The sequence below is a fragment of the Haliotis rubra genome, unplaced genomic scaffold, assembly GCF_003918875.1.
Source record: "Haliotis rubra isolate DU_JTF1 unplaced genomic scaffold, ASM391887v1 Scf3, whole genome shotgun sequence".
NCBI lineage: Eukaryota > Metazoa > Mollusca > Gastropoda > Lepetellida > Haliotidae > Haliotis > Haliotis rubra.
Genome location: NW_025766968.1, coordinates 3,313,600 through 3,331,784, shown reverse-complemented (window position 1 = coordinate 3,331,784; position 18,185 = coordinate 3,313,600). Strand labels below are relative to the sequence as shown.

The 18,185-nt window shown below is 37.2% G+C and overlaps 1 protein-coding gene across 1 annotated transcript in view; it reads left to right on the top strand.

Moving 5' to 3' along the window:
* Positions 1–9,442: 9,442 nt before the first annotated feature.
* Positions 9,443–18,185, top strand: part of LOC124282423 (dmX-like protein 2) — a 119,607-nt gene continuing 110,864 nt past the window's right edge. The window contains 1 exon segment of the mRNA XM_046718414.1: positions 9,443–9,636. Within this exon segment, the coding sequence (XP_046574370.1) occupies positions 9,550–9,636 (87 nt within the window). The 5' untranslated portion in view covers positions 9,443–9,549.

Sequence of the window (18,185 nt, the reverse complement as noted above, 5' to 3'; positions counted from 1 at the left end):
TATCGTATCCCGAGATACTGTACCGGTATTTAGTGGTTAGATCGTCTATCTGGTTTTATAGTGCTAGCCCACTGAGATACCATGCCGCAGTGAAGCATGAATACCCCACTCAGACACATTATACTGACTCCGAGCCTACCAGTCCTTGTACCCATTAATGCCGAGCGCCAGGCAGGGACCAACAAGTACCATATTTTAACGTCTCTTGGATCGAATCCGCGACCTTCTGCTCTCTCGGGCAGACGCTGTAACCACTACACCACGGAAGCGGTGAAAAGGGCTGAAGGACAAAAGGGCTGGTAAAAAGGGCTGAGGCTAAAAGTCAAATGGGCCGAAATGAAAAGTAAAAACTCCGAAAAGAAGGGCCGAAAAATGACTAGGAATAAGGCCCTTTTGAATTTTTGTCACGGCCCATTTGACTTTCACCTCGGCCCTTTTTCCATCGGCCCTTTTGACTTGGCACTTCTCTGCCCTTTTGTCCTTCGGCCCATTTGACTAGTTCCTGAAATATAGTACTTGTTGGTTCCTGCCTGTGTCTGAATGGGATATTCATGCTAACTGGGGCATGGTATCTCAGCTAGCACTACAAAACCAGCTTAAGTCTGGGCTAGTACAAGCAACCACACATCATATGAGCAAAATATTCTTAAGTACAACGTTAAACCCCATTTCACCTCAACTCACCTCACTTCCTGAATTCATTTTTTACTGATTCACTTTTAGCATTTTCATTTCAGGTATACCAACTCTTGCTTATGGCATAGGGTCGTGGATGTTTGCAAAGATCTCAGAGGACGTCTCTACATCAAAGGGTACTGTCTCAGTGTATTTCCTCAACAAAGAAGATAGAGGCTCTCCCCATTAAACACACATTGTGTAATAAAAGCCATCCAACAAACCCACACTATGCCTCCTCAGTCCTACGAGCTGAGCATTCCGGCTCTCCTACTTGTTTTCTTTGTTTTGTTTGTGTTGGCGGTGCTGATTTTCACCATAGTGGTCAAGATCATGAAGTGGATTGTTAACGGTGTGCTGAGGATTGTTAATGGTCCTCATCATGGGTCACCAGAGAAAGCAGTACACGACAATGGACAAAAACCACAATCTTTGAAAAAGGAATGAAGTTCCTGACTTGTTGATTAGTCTTTGAAAAATGGTAATTGCCTCATAATTACTTTCATCTGCAAGATGTCATAATATTTTCTTGTTCAAGTCTTTGATCAAGTTGACTCTTTGAATTATATCATTTCTCTGCTGTTTCTTTTTTGTAAGTTTAATTATTTAACTATTTAATTTTATTTTATCTTGTTTTTTTTGTTTTTTGTAATTATGTTATCTTAATGATGAAGTATAATTTTTCTGTCTTTTGCTGATTGAACATAGCAGTTTCACTGTAAAAATAAAGATATTATTTTTAACTTATTTTTAAATTTGCTAGTTTAATCATGTTATCTGTAATAAACTATTATGCCTTTTGTTAATTTACACAATAACACATATATCAATATGTTTTTCTTTACAAAATACATCTTTGATAGTTTCAACTTGATTGTCTCACTGAGATAGTATGGCACTACAATTTTAACACTTGTTTTTCAGATGGTTTCATGTTTCTTATGGTTGTTATGGTTATATTATGGTTTTTATTGTACCTGTAAACAAAACATCATCAGTGATATCATTATTGTTATCAGCCTTTTCCTACCTGTGATTGATTTTATGTCACGCAGAGATTAGATCTTGTAGACAATGTGTATTAATTATGTACCTTTGATACAAAATAATGGTGCTGGATATGATTTATTCCTAATACTCAGTCTCTGCTAATAGTTGTTGGTGCTGTAAGATTGACTTGTCATGATTGATATTACTGTGTATATGTAGGTCATCTGCTTATGATAGCAATAATTCAAATATTAGCATGGTTGTTATGGTGATATGTATGAGTTTATTGCCTGGTTGTTTGCGGGATATATTTAGGTCTGCTTAGAGGCCGATATATATAGCCCCACATGTGCAGCAAATGGCAGTAAAATTCCCAGAATGTTTTTCCAATTCATGATGTTATAGGTATAGCTAATGTTATAACTGCGCAGATGTGATTTGTATTCTCTGATGGAATCTATGGAAGAAGAGGCTTTAATGATTAGGTAAACATTGCAATGGGTTCACTGTTAAAATCCAACGAAGAAATACCTCTGAATTATTGGAAATAGGAGTTTAAAATCTTTTTGGAAAAAGTACATCGTCATCCCTACCTTTAACTTCTTTGTACAGATATCAAAATATGTTTTAGATGGTTACTGTATTTGTGATATTTATGTGCTCCAGGTGCTTTGAAAATTGATTTGGGTACTCATTAAAACCATACAAATCAGAGAACGTGTGGTAGAGAACAGACGTTTGATGATAGTTACTTGGCAGTTACATACTATGTAGAGATCTGCAATATGGATAAGAGAATGTGGATTTAAAATCGGGCATTTATACCTATTATTTACAGAGTGTTTCTAGAAATTGTTCAGGAGGTGCTTATTGTAGTGTATCACTTAAGACACAGAATGTGGTACCATTCTTTCATGAATAACATTTTAAGACAGTGGTTTTACAATTCACTATTCAGAATTATGACTCTTAAATTGTCAGGATCTACTGATCCTTTGTTCAAATTGCAAATTTTCTTGATACAGATCCTTGGTTTGTAAGTACCATAGGAATACTTGGGGGTTTCATTAAAGTAGTTAGCAAGAATGAGTCACAGTAGGCTTTCTTCCAACATGAAGTTGAAGGGGGAAAATAGTAAACTGTGGCTTAGTTTATCGATTTTCTGACCCCCCGTGGGGCTTAGAGTGGTTGCTTTGGTTGGATGGGTGGGTCTGGAGTAGGGCCCGTGTTTAGTCATTTGATGTATTGTGTGTAATGACAATAACGATATAGTTCCATGTTTGCACTGCAAGCCGCTAATGTTCACATTTCTTTCTGACTGTGCATGCGTTTCTTCTGACTTTATGTTTGAGTAAAGATCAAGTTTCAGTCACTTCAGTGTATTAATAATCAGACCTGAATAGATTTGCCAGGGCCTCATTATAACAATTCCTATGCAGATATTTTGCCCTTAACTCATGAGTTCTACAGCAGGTAGAATAGGGTAGTTTGAAGTCAGGCACCTAGGTAGTAAATGTCGACTCATCGTAGACCTAGTGTTTAATGTTCTTCCATCACCTATGAATCCACGTTGAATGCTACTTTTGACCAACAAACATTCCGTGACTTCCATGAGTTTCATTCAGTCACATTTCATTGTTTGACCTAAAACAGACACACATGTCTTGGCAAACTGACACAAGTCACACTGCTGTATGGCTTGTATATATTCCATATTGGATTTCTCACTTAGATAAGTAATAGATGAGTACAAGTTCAAAACACTCTTAAAAATTGTTTTGCAAATAGAATTCATGAAGAGAACAGTTCGATTCGCTGAATGTGCATGTGAATCGTAACAGCCCTAATATGTACTGGCTATGAATGAGCAAACTGTTTTCAGATTTTATTCTGCTGTTGTGACTGGCCTGTGGAGATGTTGCTGACTGACTGACGAAACTGGCACAATGGTGTGTTGTTATATCATGAACAATATTTCTGTTTATCATGTTAATGTCATCAGATGTATCATATTATGCAATAATTGATGTTGTTGATATTTCTGTTTCACTAAGTAATGCCCATTTGCATTTTGCTATGCACTAGTCTGACAGAAGTATCGTTTGTGATAGTGAGTGAGTGAGTGAGTGAGTTTAGTTTTTGCACCGCTTTTAGCAATATTCCAGCAATATCACGGCGGGGGACACCAGAAATGGGCTTCACACATTGTACCCATGTGGGGAATTGAACCGGGGCCTTCGGCGTGACGAGCCAACGCTTTAACCATTAGGCTACTCCACTGCAGTGTGACAGAGAAGTATCATTTGAAAATATTCAAAGTGACATGGTCTGTGAATAGTGTGAGCAAAGCCGTCCATATTGTTTCAAAGCCAGTAATATCATTTTGAGGGGTTGTAATTGATTTCATTTGGATAAAACCACAGATTGTAATAGGACATGTGCTAAAGAATTGAAAATGTAATCACTGACATGACATCTCCCCCCTCCCACGAAACAAATATACATGTATCAGGACCCCCCAAATTTATTTTGTAATCATGCATATATACTTTGTGGATAGGAACATGCAGATTGTGATTGTATTCCGCATTTGTGATCAATATTGGTTGACCTAATTATACAGAAACAAAGATCAGAGTGAGATATCATCATAGGTCTCAATATATATATACTAGTGGTGGTCCGATTAATTGAAATAATCGAAGATTGGTCGCAATGACTAAACGACCAAGCAATCGATCATGTTTTCTCATAATCGAACACAAACAAGTCTGGAACACTTGGTTGCATTAACAATATTTTTCACAAGGTTGGTTTTGTCTGTTACATTTCATAAACATTACAAGCTCGATCCAAGTCAGGATTGAATTTATCTTAAAGACTCCAGGAAATTTATGTTCTTAAACATACTAGTCAGCCTTTAAAGATGTTAAATTTGCACATGCATTTTGTGGAATTTGCAAAAAGACTCATAAGAACTACATGTGTATTCTTTGTTTTTTGTGCAGTAACAAACATAACCAGAAAAATTTGATAAATGATGCTGACCAATTATTTTCGATGATTGATCGGTTGTAATGAACCAATCATCAATTATGAGATTTTATCCAATTCCCAACACTAATTTATACCAACGAGAAGTCTACACATAATACCTGTAGCCTTCACCAATATGTCGTGTTGTTAAGTGCTTGTGAAACATATTTAACCATAGTAACATGAATATCCTGTTTCACTGATATTCTTTCCGTGTCTTTTGTATGTTATTGTCTTTCACCATATCAAATAATACCTGCCTATGATCTCAGTAGAGTAGATAAAATGATGCAGTTGTTGAAAAATTACTGTATATTATGTTTCCAGATGTTTGTGACGAGGAATCATGGTAATTTCTGGTCGACATTTTTTATAATTAAGTTTTCATTGTTGATTTGAGTTTGAATTCCTTGAGAAAAAAATTGAAACACAAATTTGAACCACAGTACATATTGTACCGTAATAATGTTTAGAATTCAGAACAGCCATAATTAGGTTAATTATTTTGGTGTGATCTCACAGGTTATTTCTGTATTTTTGCCTTCAATGTGACATATTTCCCAACATGTACTTGTCACACATCATGGAATTCTATATAAATTCATGTGTATTTATTTACAGGCATAAACATATGACTGTTTTATTTATATTGTGTTGCTGGTGGTGTGATACCAGAGTTTATTGTATGTTAATGTGCAGGATTTAAGCATCAGTGTTGGAATTACAACTGAGAAATAGCTCTTCATGAAAGCTAATTCTTTAAGGTTATTCTAGTATTTTGTCTTTTGTGTATGTAGCTGTGTTGAACAAGGGTAACTTTATTTTGTTTTTTGCTCTTTATTTCCCATCTACACCCTGATATATGAAGATTTCAAGTTATCTATTGGTTCACTACCTAAATTGATCCTTTTCGCATTTGTTACCTGCTAAAGTATGGTACATCAAGGCAAAACAAATAAATATTAGGACTATTTACATAATCAATTTCTTAAGAAATATAGGAATGAAAACGTTGGAATGGGGTAATTGTAGTGTCCATGGTCAGTTATATTTTGTCATCACCATGTTAAGCCTTTGTCCTGCACTGAGCAAAAGTAGAATGGTTTCTTTCAAAAGCAATCCAAGTTTGTTTGCATGATGCATGCCATATATTGAATCCTTCCAAGTGATTTTAAAGACAGAAAGTAAAATATGTTTGCACCACCAATCTTGTTTGTTCTGTTTCTCAACTTGGAGAGTGAAACAAATATCTCATTTTCTGAAAGCTGAAAAAAATCTTTTGTCAGTAGGACTCGAACTCATTCGTGATCGATCCAATGACGAAAGTTCAAAATGACTGTCCACATTTCTCACTTATAATAATAGAGTTATCTCCCTTAAGTTATACAGCAAGTTCTCGTTTGAAAGTGTCTGTCTTCATCTCTAAATCAATTGAGAATGACAAATTTTAGTTGAGGGTACACATTAATTAAATATACACTATATGAACGATAAAATACCCAAAACAGAGATGTATTATGAACATATTCTGTCATTTGGTTCTCCGGATTTATATGAAACTACTTACCTCAGAACTGATAACGGCCAACTGTAACTGGACTTGTCATTTAATTTAATTTTCTATGCCTAATCCATTCAGTGATGTCAATGACACTTCATCTGTGGTAGTCTTACCCAATTCAAACACATCAATATCAGTGACTGGCAAGAGTTGTAACTTTGAAGTTTATGACATCGTGCTGCAATAGACAATTCATCTTTTCTTACCTGTTCTTTGATATTTATTTCCGAGTGAAATGTTAATCGTAGCCTAATGCGAAAAATACATTGTAGTAATTCCACTTGAACTATACCCTAATTATTCTTTATTCCAAGCAAAAAGTTATTATTCCGGAATGTTACATCTAGGTATGTTATTCTAGGTATGTCGTTACGTTCTGTTTTCATCAGTTTGGTAAAGAAACCCATTAATGCATGAACGAAACGAGACCTTGGTTCACTTGTTTTGAACAAATAAAATCCACCTGGTCGTTTCTATGAAAACAAAATGTTAAGTACGAGTAACTTCCAAGGCATATATATATTGTTGAATATACGTTATAATTACAGATATGTGACAATCGAATACACTCTAACGAAAACCACCATATCCGACATGTTCAGTGGTGGCTAACTTAGGATACAGATATTATGTTGTTGTCCAAATTTGACAGCGCTATAAACATTGAATAATAAAATATTTTAAATAGTTATAGAGGCCAATAGTTGTTTGAAAAAATAGCGTCTGAGCGTCATGGCAAAAATGGGGGTTGGTTTCAAACATTGGTCAATCCTACGGTCTTCGAGTCATGGCTCTAATACTTCTCCAAAGTTAGAAAATGTCAATAAATGTACTACTAAGGCAACTATCAAATTGACAGATTGCACTTTTGAAAACGTACAAATTCAGCAATATTTTATGTCTACTTTCAGGTAATACAATTTACTGCCATACTATCACTGAATAATCATATAACCTTTTACTGCAAGTGTCTACAGCCTGGTATTTGGGTGAAAATGCAAGTGCATGTCTCCATGTACCACGGTAAGGGAGTTTTTTTCTTTTTTAAAAAAACCCCCAAAACAACAGCCCACACCAACAACTTTGATTGATTGGGTGTCAGTAATGCACTGTTGTCATATTAAAGCAGCGACAGAAAGGCATGCCGTACTCCATCTTTTTCAAAGCCATAGTACCACATCTATCATCTGTCTGTGAGCGACGATATAGCTCACAGATTCATTCCCCACTTTCAAATATGTGTCATGGTGTCAGATAATCATATAAAAATCATAATGTCAGATAATCAAATATATGTCATAATATTAGATATCGATTATGACATTATTCCACTTAATGAGAAGATGAAGCATGCCCATTCAGCCACCTTCTGAGAGTATGGTATTTTACATATGACGCTGATGCAATCAACAAATAGAATCTTTTATGTGAAAAAGCAATATGACACCTGATTCATCTCGGCCATCGGGATTTTACATGAAGAATAACTATGCATTGAGTACGTCAGTAAGTATAGTTTTACGCCGCTTTTTGAAAATATACCAGCTATATCACGGCTGGGGACACCTAAGATCCGGGTTCAATTCTCCACGTGAGTGCAATATGTGAAGACCATTTCTGGTGTCCCCGCCGTGGTACTGTTAGAATATTGCTAAAAGCGACGTTAATACCGACTCACTCACTCGCCCACTTCTGACGTCGTAATATCTGTAGAGGGCAGTCGACTAACGGGTTTCAGAAGATGGCAGCGGGCCATCCAGAGTGCTGAATATTACTGAGTGTTGCGTACAAAAATGAAAAACGTCATTGGTCCATTCATGATTCGTCTCTACTGCTTTTGACGTAGGTATGTTGAAGTTCCCGAGACGACTAAAGGGATCTTAGCGCTAAGACTACCTAAATCTATGTTAAGATACGGGAGTTCCGGTCACCTTAGCAAAGACAACGGCACCCAGCTGGCTACAGTGGCTGTTTAGTATATGCCGAGATTGTGCGAAATAGTTTCCAAATTTTGTTTACCAGTCGGGCTAGCTATGCCTGAAAGTTACTAGCCCATAAAATAATTCACTAGCCCGAATGGAGAAACTAAACAAAGGGGTACAAACAAAGATGAGGATAACATATTGTCGGCATGACCCGGGTTTCATCATTAAGCTGCTAATATGATGAACACTTTATCAGGCCATAACCTTGCATGATTTAACAGTGTATAATAACTTAACAAGTCGGAGAGAGCGATATATTTACAAAATTACCCCATAAAAGTTCACTAGCCAGTTGGACCAGTGACTGTGGAGATTTACTTGCCCGACTGGATTTGTACTAGCCACGGGCTAGCGGACCAGTGGCTATTTCGTACACTGTACCGAGATGGTGAGGTTTTATCTGTCCTTATTCTTTGTGTTTGTTCGGCTACAGTACTGTTGTCAATGTAAAGACGAATCTTATAATTAATCACAATCAGCAAACCACATACATATCTCCAAAACTCCTATATAATCATTTGAAGTTTATATTACGCAGTGATACTCATCCTTGAACACACACAGCTCTAGAATTTGGAGTCACCCTTTTTAGTTTAAATGTCTGCGGATGAGTGAGTGAATGCCGGCAATATTTAGGTCATATCAAGTTCTGCAAATAATTCAAACCCTCCGGGAAACAGTATTGTTACTTGTATAGTTTCATGCAACCTACACAAATATAATAGCTGGTATCGTCATTGAGCACTCTTGCGTTCAAGTACAGTCGCAGTTAGATTGATGCTAAATGAGAGCGAGCTATTTCCCAAAAGATATAAATATTGATTTCATCTACTTTCCACTGTGGAAAAAACTCGAAACCCGTTTGGGCGTATTGTACAATCGTATTGTGCAAGACATGAGACAGAAAAGGTCAAATTCCAATACATTCCATATCTTATATTCCAAACGGTTATACAGTGGAGTCTACACAGATGTTGATGTTGCATCTTTAATTAGCTTTGCGTTCATGTCACATTTTTATGACCATTCATCCAACTAAATAAGATATACACAATAAATAGATATATTCACAAACAGTTACATATGTCAGTGCATTTTATTGAGGAAATATCTGATGATAAAATGAGATGAAAATGATTTTCTTCTCATGCCGGCGCACAGATGAATAAATCGTGGAAACAGTTGGAAGGAAGGTAGAACAAGTTGTGTCAAAATGGCGACGGACGAGACATTAGTGATCTCGTCATGTTTATGATGAATATGTCAAAACGAATTTCATATTTGTGGAAGGATCGGTAAAGAATGAACCGGCACCAGGTCCTCACGGGGGCCTGCAACTCCGGACAACAGTGCTATGCAGTCGGAAGTGTAGAAGGAATACATTTTACGGTGGGTACAGCTGTAAAAGCGAGCCGAATCGGCATCGTTTGTGATCAATCTGGTTTCAATGAGGGGGCGTTTGGGGACATGTACCATTCTCTTGTTTTCTGTCATATGTCGTCCAGAATGTAGTGATATGTGCATAGTTGGTGTTTCCAGTTATTTCTCGCAAACGGATAGCATTACCTACTAATTTAATAAGCATACTGATGTCCATATCTGAAGTCAATGTCACCTGTCACAGTACTGAGATATTCGATCTCCAGGAATAGCATTCATACACTATTATGAAGGCATAACGACAGTGCATTGCCACTTGACAGGGGCAGTTCCATGTTGGTCCCTGATTTTGTTCTATTATCCCCTTCCCCAGGTTATATTGAAGGTGTATATTTAGTCCAAATGCACTGAAATAGCCTTCATGCTATGCTGACTGTAACTTACACAATGCTCAGCTGATTGTGATTTCTTGCCTTTGAAAAAAACCCTGTATCTGATAAATGTCAAATATTTTTGTCTGAGATGGGTAACCACATGATTCTTTTGGTTTGAAAGAAATTAAATGACTTTATAAAATGTATATTATGCATGAATTGTTAAAGCTGAAGATTTGTGATAGTCTTGTCTTGTTTACCTCAGTAAAATCCTAGAATGTTATCAATAATATTCAGTGATGTATTGCCAGACAGTAGCTGTTAAGATGAGATCAGGGAAATATTGTACATGTTCTGAGGACGTATATTTTCATCTCAGTGAATCACATTTGAACCTTGTTATCACAAACTTCTCTGGATCAAAGAAACAGTTTGACAGACAATGACTTTTCCAGGGATTTGACAGATACAAGTTTGACTGTATTCATAATGAATATTTCAGGTTGGCTGCTACTGGCTGGCAATCAGTTACCTATGATTACTAGTGCTGGTATTGGCATACAACCTGTGATACGATACATCACGATACTAAACGTTTTAGTGACGACGATATATTGCCAAAGTATCATGCACTTAAGCTGCAACACTATACGAATCCCAATACAAGAGTGGCGATACGATACGTATCACCATACTAAAATATTTAATTCTAACATCAACTATGAAACACCTTAAGATAAAAGCAAAACTATTTTACAGTATTTCGTCAATTTCAGCCAGTGTGTTTCAATGTTCATTCGGAAATGAGATAATTAAGTTTATACACGGACTTTGTTAATGCTAATAAAATGCGAGCGCTATGTTTGACATAGTTCCTGACGCAAGAATTTCCGAGAAACTTATGAAGGGAAAATAAGTATGCATATATTTTAATCATCAAACAAAAGTAAGTCTTTTTTGACGGATATCGCGATTTGGCAATATTCAAAGTTAACATCGATGTATCGTGGCTCATTTGAAGTATCGTATCGGGATATACCACACTGTAAAACTTTGTATCGATTCACTGCATCGGCGGCCCATGGATCGATGCATCGATGCGTATCGATGACTCTTCACACCACTAATGAATACCTGTAATGGTTAAGGACCAATAAATATCACCACCCCTTATTGTAGCGTGCACATAATTCACAACTTACTGTTGTTCTTTTTATTTGAAGAGAATAATATTTATCTAAAAGTAATATAAAAAATTACCTCCAGTTAGAAAATGCAGAAAAACAATCAAATCAGCTCCTTGTTTAAGTTGGGAAAAGACAGATGGGTTTACATGAGTGAACAAAAACCAACAACATGATAATGCACATATCGTTGGCCAATTCAAACTGGTATGTGATTTCGACAAGAAAAAATTACTTCAGCAATGCATAACCTGAATATACATAGAAATCCATACTACTTAGTGTTATGTATAAGCATGAGTAGATGGAATATCGGTTTACATGTGCTGACAGATGACAAATTGCTAAAACATTTCTTAGTAATTTGAATGGGCGGTGGGGTCGCCAAGTGAAGTGGTCATAACATTTTTTTCATACCGAAGGACCGGGTTCGATTCTCCACATGGGTACAATGTGTGAAACCCATTTCTGGTGTTCCCCGTCCTGATGTTGCTGGAATATTGCTAAAAGTGGTGTAAAACCAAACTCACTCACTATTAATTTGAATAAAAGCAATAATAGAATGTGATACCAGAGATAATGCAAAATATGATTTGTATAACTATGGTAACTGAAGAGGTGTGCATGATCACATGTTGTTTAGACAATACCTTCATATTCTACACTTGCTTGTCTTATTACCACAATTTCTATTCCATTTTGTTGTATTATAACAGACCATGACTCAACTTTTGCTGTGGGCAGTGTTCACGAATAGCGTCTGACCCTCTAACAAATCCGGCAGATTCGCCAAATGTCCGATAGAAGTCTACAACCCACCAGCCCCAGTGTCTGACTGTATGTTTCATAATGACTTTGACTGAAGTGGCTATATGTGACATGTGGCACTTATTTGCTGTTAATAAATAATTTCAATGCCAATTAAGAGAAATGTTAAATCTGAAATGTGTGTTTAATTGTATTCTATGGGTCCTTTGAATTTTCAATGGGTCAGACAGACATCTGAAACTTACAGGACCCAATGTCCTGTTACTTTGAAACACCATTCGTGAACACTGTGTGGGTAGAGTAAGCACATTAGTTCATTGTTTCACCTAAAACAAAATCATTGATACAGTCAAATCTATATGCAGAATATTTAAAAAGTAACAAGGGCAAAATGTCAAAAAGTGGTTGGTGGCCATTATAGCTGTGACACTGAGTGGGAACAAGTTTATATCGTCACATATAGCACACTGCTCTTGACTTCCAAGAATTCAAGGATGTCATTGTGTTTCCTGTTTTGAATCTAGGTGATAAGGAAAGAGAAAATCATGCAATGACATCCAGAACTTGGATTTGTTTGTAGGTTTCTCTGAGTCTGACTGTATGTGGATAGTAGTCATAGCATTCGCTTGCAGATTGAATGCCCCGGTTCGATTCCCCACATGTCTTGTGTCACCCACTGTGATGATACTGAAATGTTCCTAAGAGTAGTGTAAATCCATTCTCTCTGTGTTATACTGAACAGCTTTTTACTTTCAACGTCAGAATTGAAATGTCAGTAAATTAGATTTACTTCAGTGGGATTAGTTGAAATGCTCAGTGTAAGTTATCAACTCCATTGTCAGTGTTTGTCAGACTAACATTTCGCACCGTCAGTCCAGGAAATAAAGTTAATCAATAAATCATAAATTAATATCTGCAATATATGAGGTAAAATCCAAATGGAGCAGAGAACAATGCATAATTTCTAGGTTGGAGGCAGCCTAGACATGCTAAAACGTTTTTAATAAATTTTAATGTATTTGGTTCTGTCGGGTCTTGGGGACTGACTTTGTTTATGTATTCAGGGCATGTTATTTGCATTCATTGAAATTCTTTTCAGATATGTTAAGCTGGTTATCCAGAATTCTGTCCTCTTTGATTTGGCCATGATATTCACACATTCACCTGAATTATATCAAGCAAAATCTAGACTTTCTCCCAACATTTGTGTAACAGTAAGGGTTAGGTGGAAGGGAAAATAATATGGTTCAGGGACTGTGAGACAGACTAGCATTGTGGTTTCATCATTACATTCTGACTCTTCCCAGTATATTACTGCTTCATTACTCACAATTATAATACTTATACTCTTGATTACTGCATGTAGTCTTGTGGAAACACAATTGGCTGTGTAAACCCCATTTCTCATCTCCCCCTCTGCCATGATATTGCTGAAACAGTGAAAGCAGCATAAGATTAAACTCACTCACTCATCTTACTGACTAATCGAACCAGATCAGTGAGTTTTCAGTTCAACCTGACATCAGTGACATGTTCATTATTTCAGTTCAACCTGACAGTGTACTGTCCTGCTGATTATCAGGGATTATCATCAAAGTTTGATCAAGTCAAAATGAAGATTGTTAGAGAGGAAATAAACAAGTTCTTTCTTCTTTTTGTGTCTGTGTTCAGATGCTTCAAATGAAAATACAACGACAAAGCCTTAGCAGTGTTCAGCTTATGACTTGATGCAATCAATAAGACATCTGCTGGTCCGAGGAGATGGGACAATTACTGTCAATTAGGGCTGTTGTGTAATAGAGAGGCCATTATATGCTGCCGGTTCCATCAGAATAGTACGTTTGCTATTGATTCATTCCATCACACCTTTTCCTCCCTGGGGGTTCTTGGAATAGTCCCTGGTAACCTATGCTTCTTGTTAAAGGCAACTAATTAGATCAGTTTATCTTGATGGGTGTGGGGCGGAGGGGTAGCCGAGTGGTTAAAGCGTTCACTTGTTACGCTGAAAACCCGGGTTTGATTCCCCACATGGGTACTATGCGTGAAGCCCATTTCTGGTGTCCTCTGCCGTGATATTGCTGGAATATTGCTGAAGGCGGCGTAAAACCATACTCACTCACTCACTCACTTTCGAGTTTATTGGGGTGTGTGTCGTCATGACCTGATTGGCTGGGTGTTGTTCATGATATCAATCCCAGGTTTGTCTGATCTGGAGTTGTATTTTTAGAGACTGCAAGTACAATGGCAAACTACTGAATATTGCTGAATATAATTTTTTTTATAAATGTCCAGTCCCAGTTTCAGCTTTTGTTGCTATTTCAAATGTTGTAATGGTTCAGGTTACCAGATGTTTGTGATTTTGTACAGATTATGGTTACAGGTTAACAGATTTTATGTTATTTGAAATTATTTGTGGACATTACTTGACAAATGGTAAATGTGTATTGATTATTATGATTACAGTAATTGTTTGAAACACATGTCACATGTGTGTATTTTGATGTAAGGAATAAGTGCAGGTGTAGTAGAGTACTTCATGTGAAATATTGCAGCAAATTTGTGATAGAAAAAGACATATTTTAGCCTGTGCCTAAAATGTTTATATTAGCCTATAGTTGTCTACCCTGTAGTTGTCTACCCTGCATTTCGGAAATGTAATTTTGTTTAGTTTTCCTGCTGCTGTCATTGTTGGAGAAAGTGGTCTATGTGCTATGAGTATGAGATTTGTTACAAGTAGATTTAACTGTGCAGAATTCAATTTTGAAATGTTTTCAAGGTCATTGTTGTTCACAAGACTTCAAATACACTCGCAGGTGATAACTACTGTTTTTCTTGCTAAAATCTAAAGCCACAAATACTTAAATAAACTGTTGTAACAGAAAGTGAATTTCATAACCTTTAATATATCAGTGTATCCAAACAATTACCTACTATGAATTAGAATGAAGGACTTTTCATTAAGTATTAACCCCCATGGTAATGCCTCTGTCAAATCATCTGTTTCAACAACAGGTGGTTATTGTCACTTGAAACTTCTGATTGACTAATCAGAAATGAATATTTTCCTAATTCATGTTTGAATTACTTATATGACTTGACTTTGTATGAAACCAAATGTAGAGGTGAGGTGAAATTGGGTTTAATGTTGTGCTTGAGAATATTTCGCTCATATGACGATGTGCATGCGTGTGTATGTGTATGTGCGGCTGCTTGTACTAGCCCAGACTGGTTTCATAGTGCTAGCCCACTGAGATACCATGCCGCAGTGAAGCATGAACACCCCACTCAGACACATTATACTGACTCCGAGCCGACCAGTCCTGGTTGTACCCTTTAATGCCGAGTGCCAGGCAGGGACCAGCAAGTACCATATTTTAACGTCTTTTGGTATGACACGGTCGGGGATCGAACCCGCGACCTTCCACTCTCTGGGCGGACGCTCTAACCACTACACCGCGGAGGCGGTCCCAAATGTAGAGAGCAGCTGACAATGCTGGTTCTTGATTAACAAGGATGTTATGTCATCCTTATAAACTTAGGGATGATGATGGCTGAAAGCTATGTTAATAAATTATCATATAGACAGGACACGTCGTGGTTGTATCGTGCATGTCTTGCCTGAAGCTTGTGTTCATTTCATTGCCTGTTTTCCTCTCATAGCAGCATGAATGGTTAGCCTTAAGTCAGGTGATAAATTGTGAATGTAATTTAATTATGTAACTCTGTGCATCATTTTGCTGTAAGCTAGTATGTTTTACCACATAAATACTGATGACATCAATGAGTAGGCTTGTCCTGTTTCCATAAAATGATATAGCTGAAGTGTTCATGAATATTCCTGTGGTGCAGCACTTGAAGATAATGATTATGCAGCTTTAACAAAGTGAGAAAGCATTATGTGACTGTGATAACGGGAGATGTGGTGTTTGGATGCATGATCCCAGTGCAGTGTGTGTTTATGTTGTAGACTTTGATGTCTAGACTTGTACATAACTACTAGGATAAAAAGAGTGTCTGATTTTCACTGTCTAATCACCCATATAGATCCAGGTTAGAATTGGTCTTCAGCAACATATGCTTGCAGTAAGAGGCGCCTAACAGGATCGGGTGGTCAGGCTTGCTGACTTAGTTGACACATGTCATCGTATCCCATTTGTGTAGATCGATGCTCATGCTGTTAATCACTGGACTGTCTGGTCCAGACTTGATTATTTACAGACTGCCACCATAGAGCCGGAATATTGAGGGTACAGTGTTAAGCAACAAACAAATAAACAAACACTGTCGGGTCATGTTGACCTCATACACTAACTGAAATCAAAATGTGCAAATTGGCCTGTGGAGCCAACAGTGGTTTCACAAGCCTAGATTTTTTCAGTTTCAGAAAATGAGGAGATTCTCAGGTCTTCTTCCTTTAATAGGTTAATAGTCCATTAAAAATAGAAGAAGAAATCTTACATTTATGTTTCAAAGATACTAAACATGCCCACAAGCCCATTGTAAGTTTTGTTTAAATGTGAATTTTTCATGTAATATTACATTAAATGTGACAATAGAAAACTACTGTGTAAGCTTGTGTTCATTTTTTTGTTTGTGTAATTAGTGAAATTCATGTCACCTCAGCAATGCTAAAGCATACAATATTACTATGAAAATTTATTTTTATTTGGTAATTTATGGTTTGGTGATATTCACTGACATTTGCTGTATAAATATTGGCCTCTGTGAAAGCCCACATAAATACCTCTCTCTCTATCTGCCTCCTGGTCCTATGCCTGTTTGCTGACATTATATTTCAAAGGTTGGTATGGCGGAGCCGATATCTCTGTGTCGTCTGTAATGATGTTCTAATGAAGGTGACCTCCTCTTTTGTCTCTGAAGGGAACTCAAGCACATATCAGTAGACTCACTGAATTCATTCTGAAACTGGTCAACAGCTTGACCTTGTCGCCAAAGGATTCCTTCTGGGATCAACATCCAAATTGCATGTTGGGCAAACAGACCTAATTGAAAGGTGGAGGAAGTAATTAGGGGAATAGTGTAGGTGGTGGACAACAGCAGGACATTGAATCTGTCTGCGGAACAGCTCTGTAGTCAAGCAGAAACATATTAAACAGAATTATCATTTATGTTTTCCTTTCAAACCAACCAATCAAAGCAACTTTGTGGCATGTAAAAATTAACTTTATTCTCTTGTTTTACCTACCAAGCTAGAAAAGTCTAACCCCAAACATATGATATGTGTGGCAGGATACAGTATCGTCCTCATGTTTAGCAGAACCTTTGATGAAATCTGTGTGTGGGAGTGAAGTCGCAGACAACACACATTAGGGCTTTTAATTTCTAATCTTGTACGTCAGCTGTTTTGTTATCCACCGCAAAATTCAGCAGAAGGTCGTAAAAATCAATGAAGTCCCCAAGAAGCTCATCTTGAACACTGCACTGAAGAGGACTTTCTGTGGGGGATCTATCTTTCTAACAGCTGGTTGAGTGCTGCTAATTGTGACATGTAGACAGTCGCAAGTACAAATTACATGACTGGCTCAGGTCATACTGATTGAAGAAAGACATGTTACTTATGCCTGGAATAGAAGTTGCTGTTTGAATCATTTTTTGAAGATTGATGATGTCCTTTGATTGTACATGCTGGTTTTAGTCATCACGTGGTGATGCCACTGCTGATAATTGATATGGATGGAAATCGGAATTGTGGTTGCAAGAGAATGTATTTTATAGGTGATTGTTTTGCTTACTTGTGTTTACATTGCTTTAGTTAAGAACATCTCCCTGCAGCTGGTATCGACTTAACATGCGTCTGCTAGTCAGAAACTAGTAAGAGTTGCGACTTAACATGCGTCTGCTAGTCCGAAACTAGTAAGAGTTGTGACTTAACATGCGTCTGCTAGTCAGAAACTAGTAAGGGTTGTGACTTAAAATGCATCTGCTAGTCAGAAACTAGTAAGGGTTGTGACTTAACATGAGTCCGCTTGTCAGAAACTAGTAAGGGTTGTGACTTAACATGCATCTGCTAGTCAGAAACTAGTAAGGGTTTGACTTAACATGCGTCCGCTTGTCAGAAACTAGTAAGGGTTTGACTTAACATGCGTCCGCTTGTCAGAAACTAGTAAGGGTTTGACTTAACATGCGTCCGCTTGTCAGAAACTAGTAAGGGTTTGACTTAACATGCGTCGGCTTGTCAGAAACTAGTAAGGGTTTGACTTAACATGCGTCT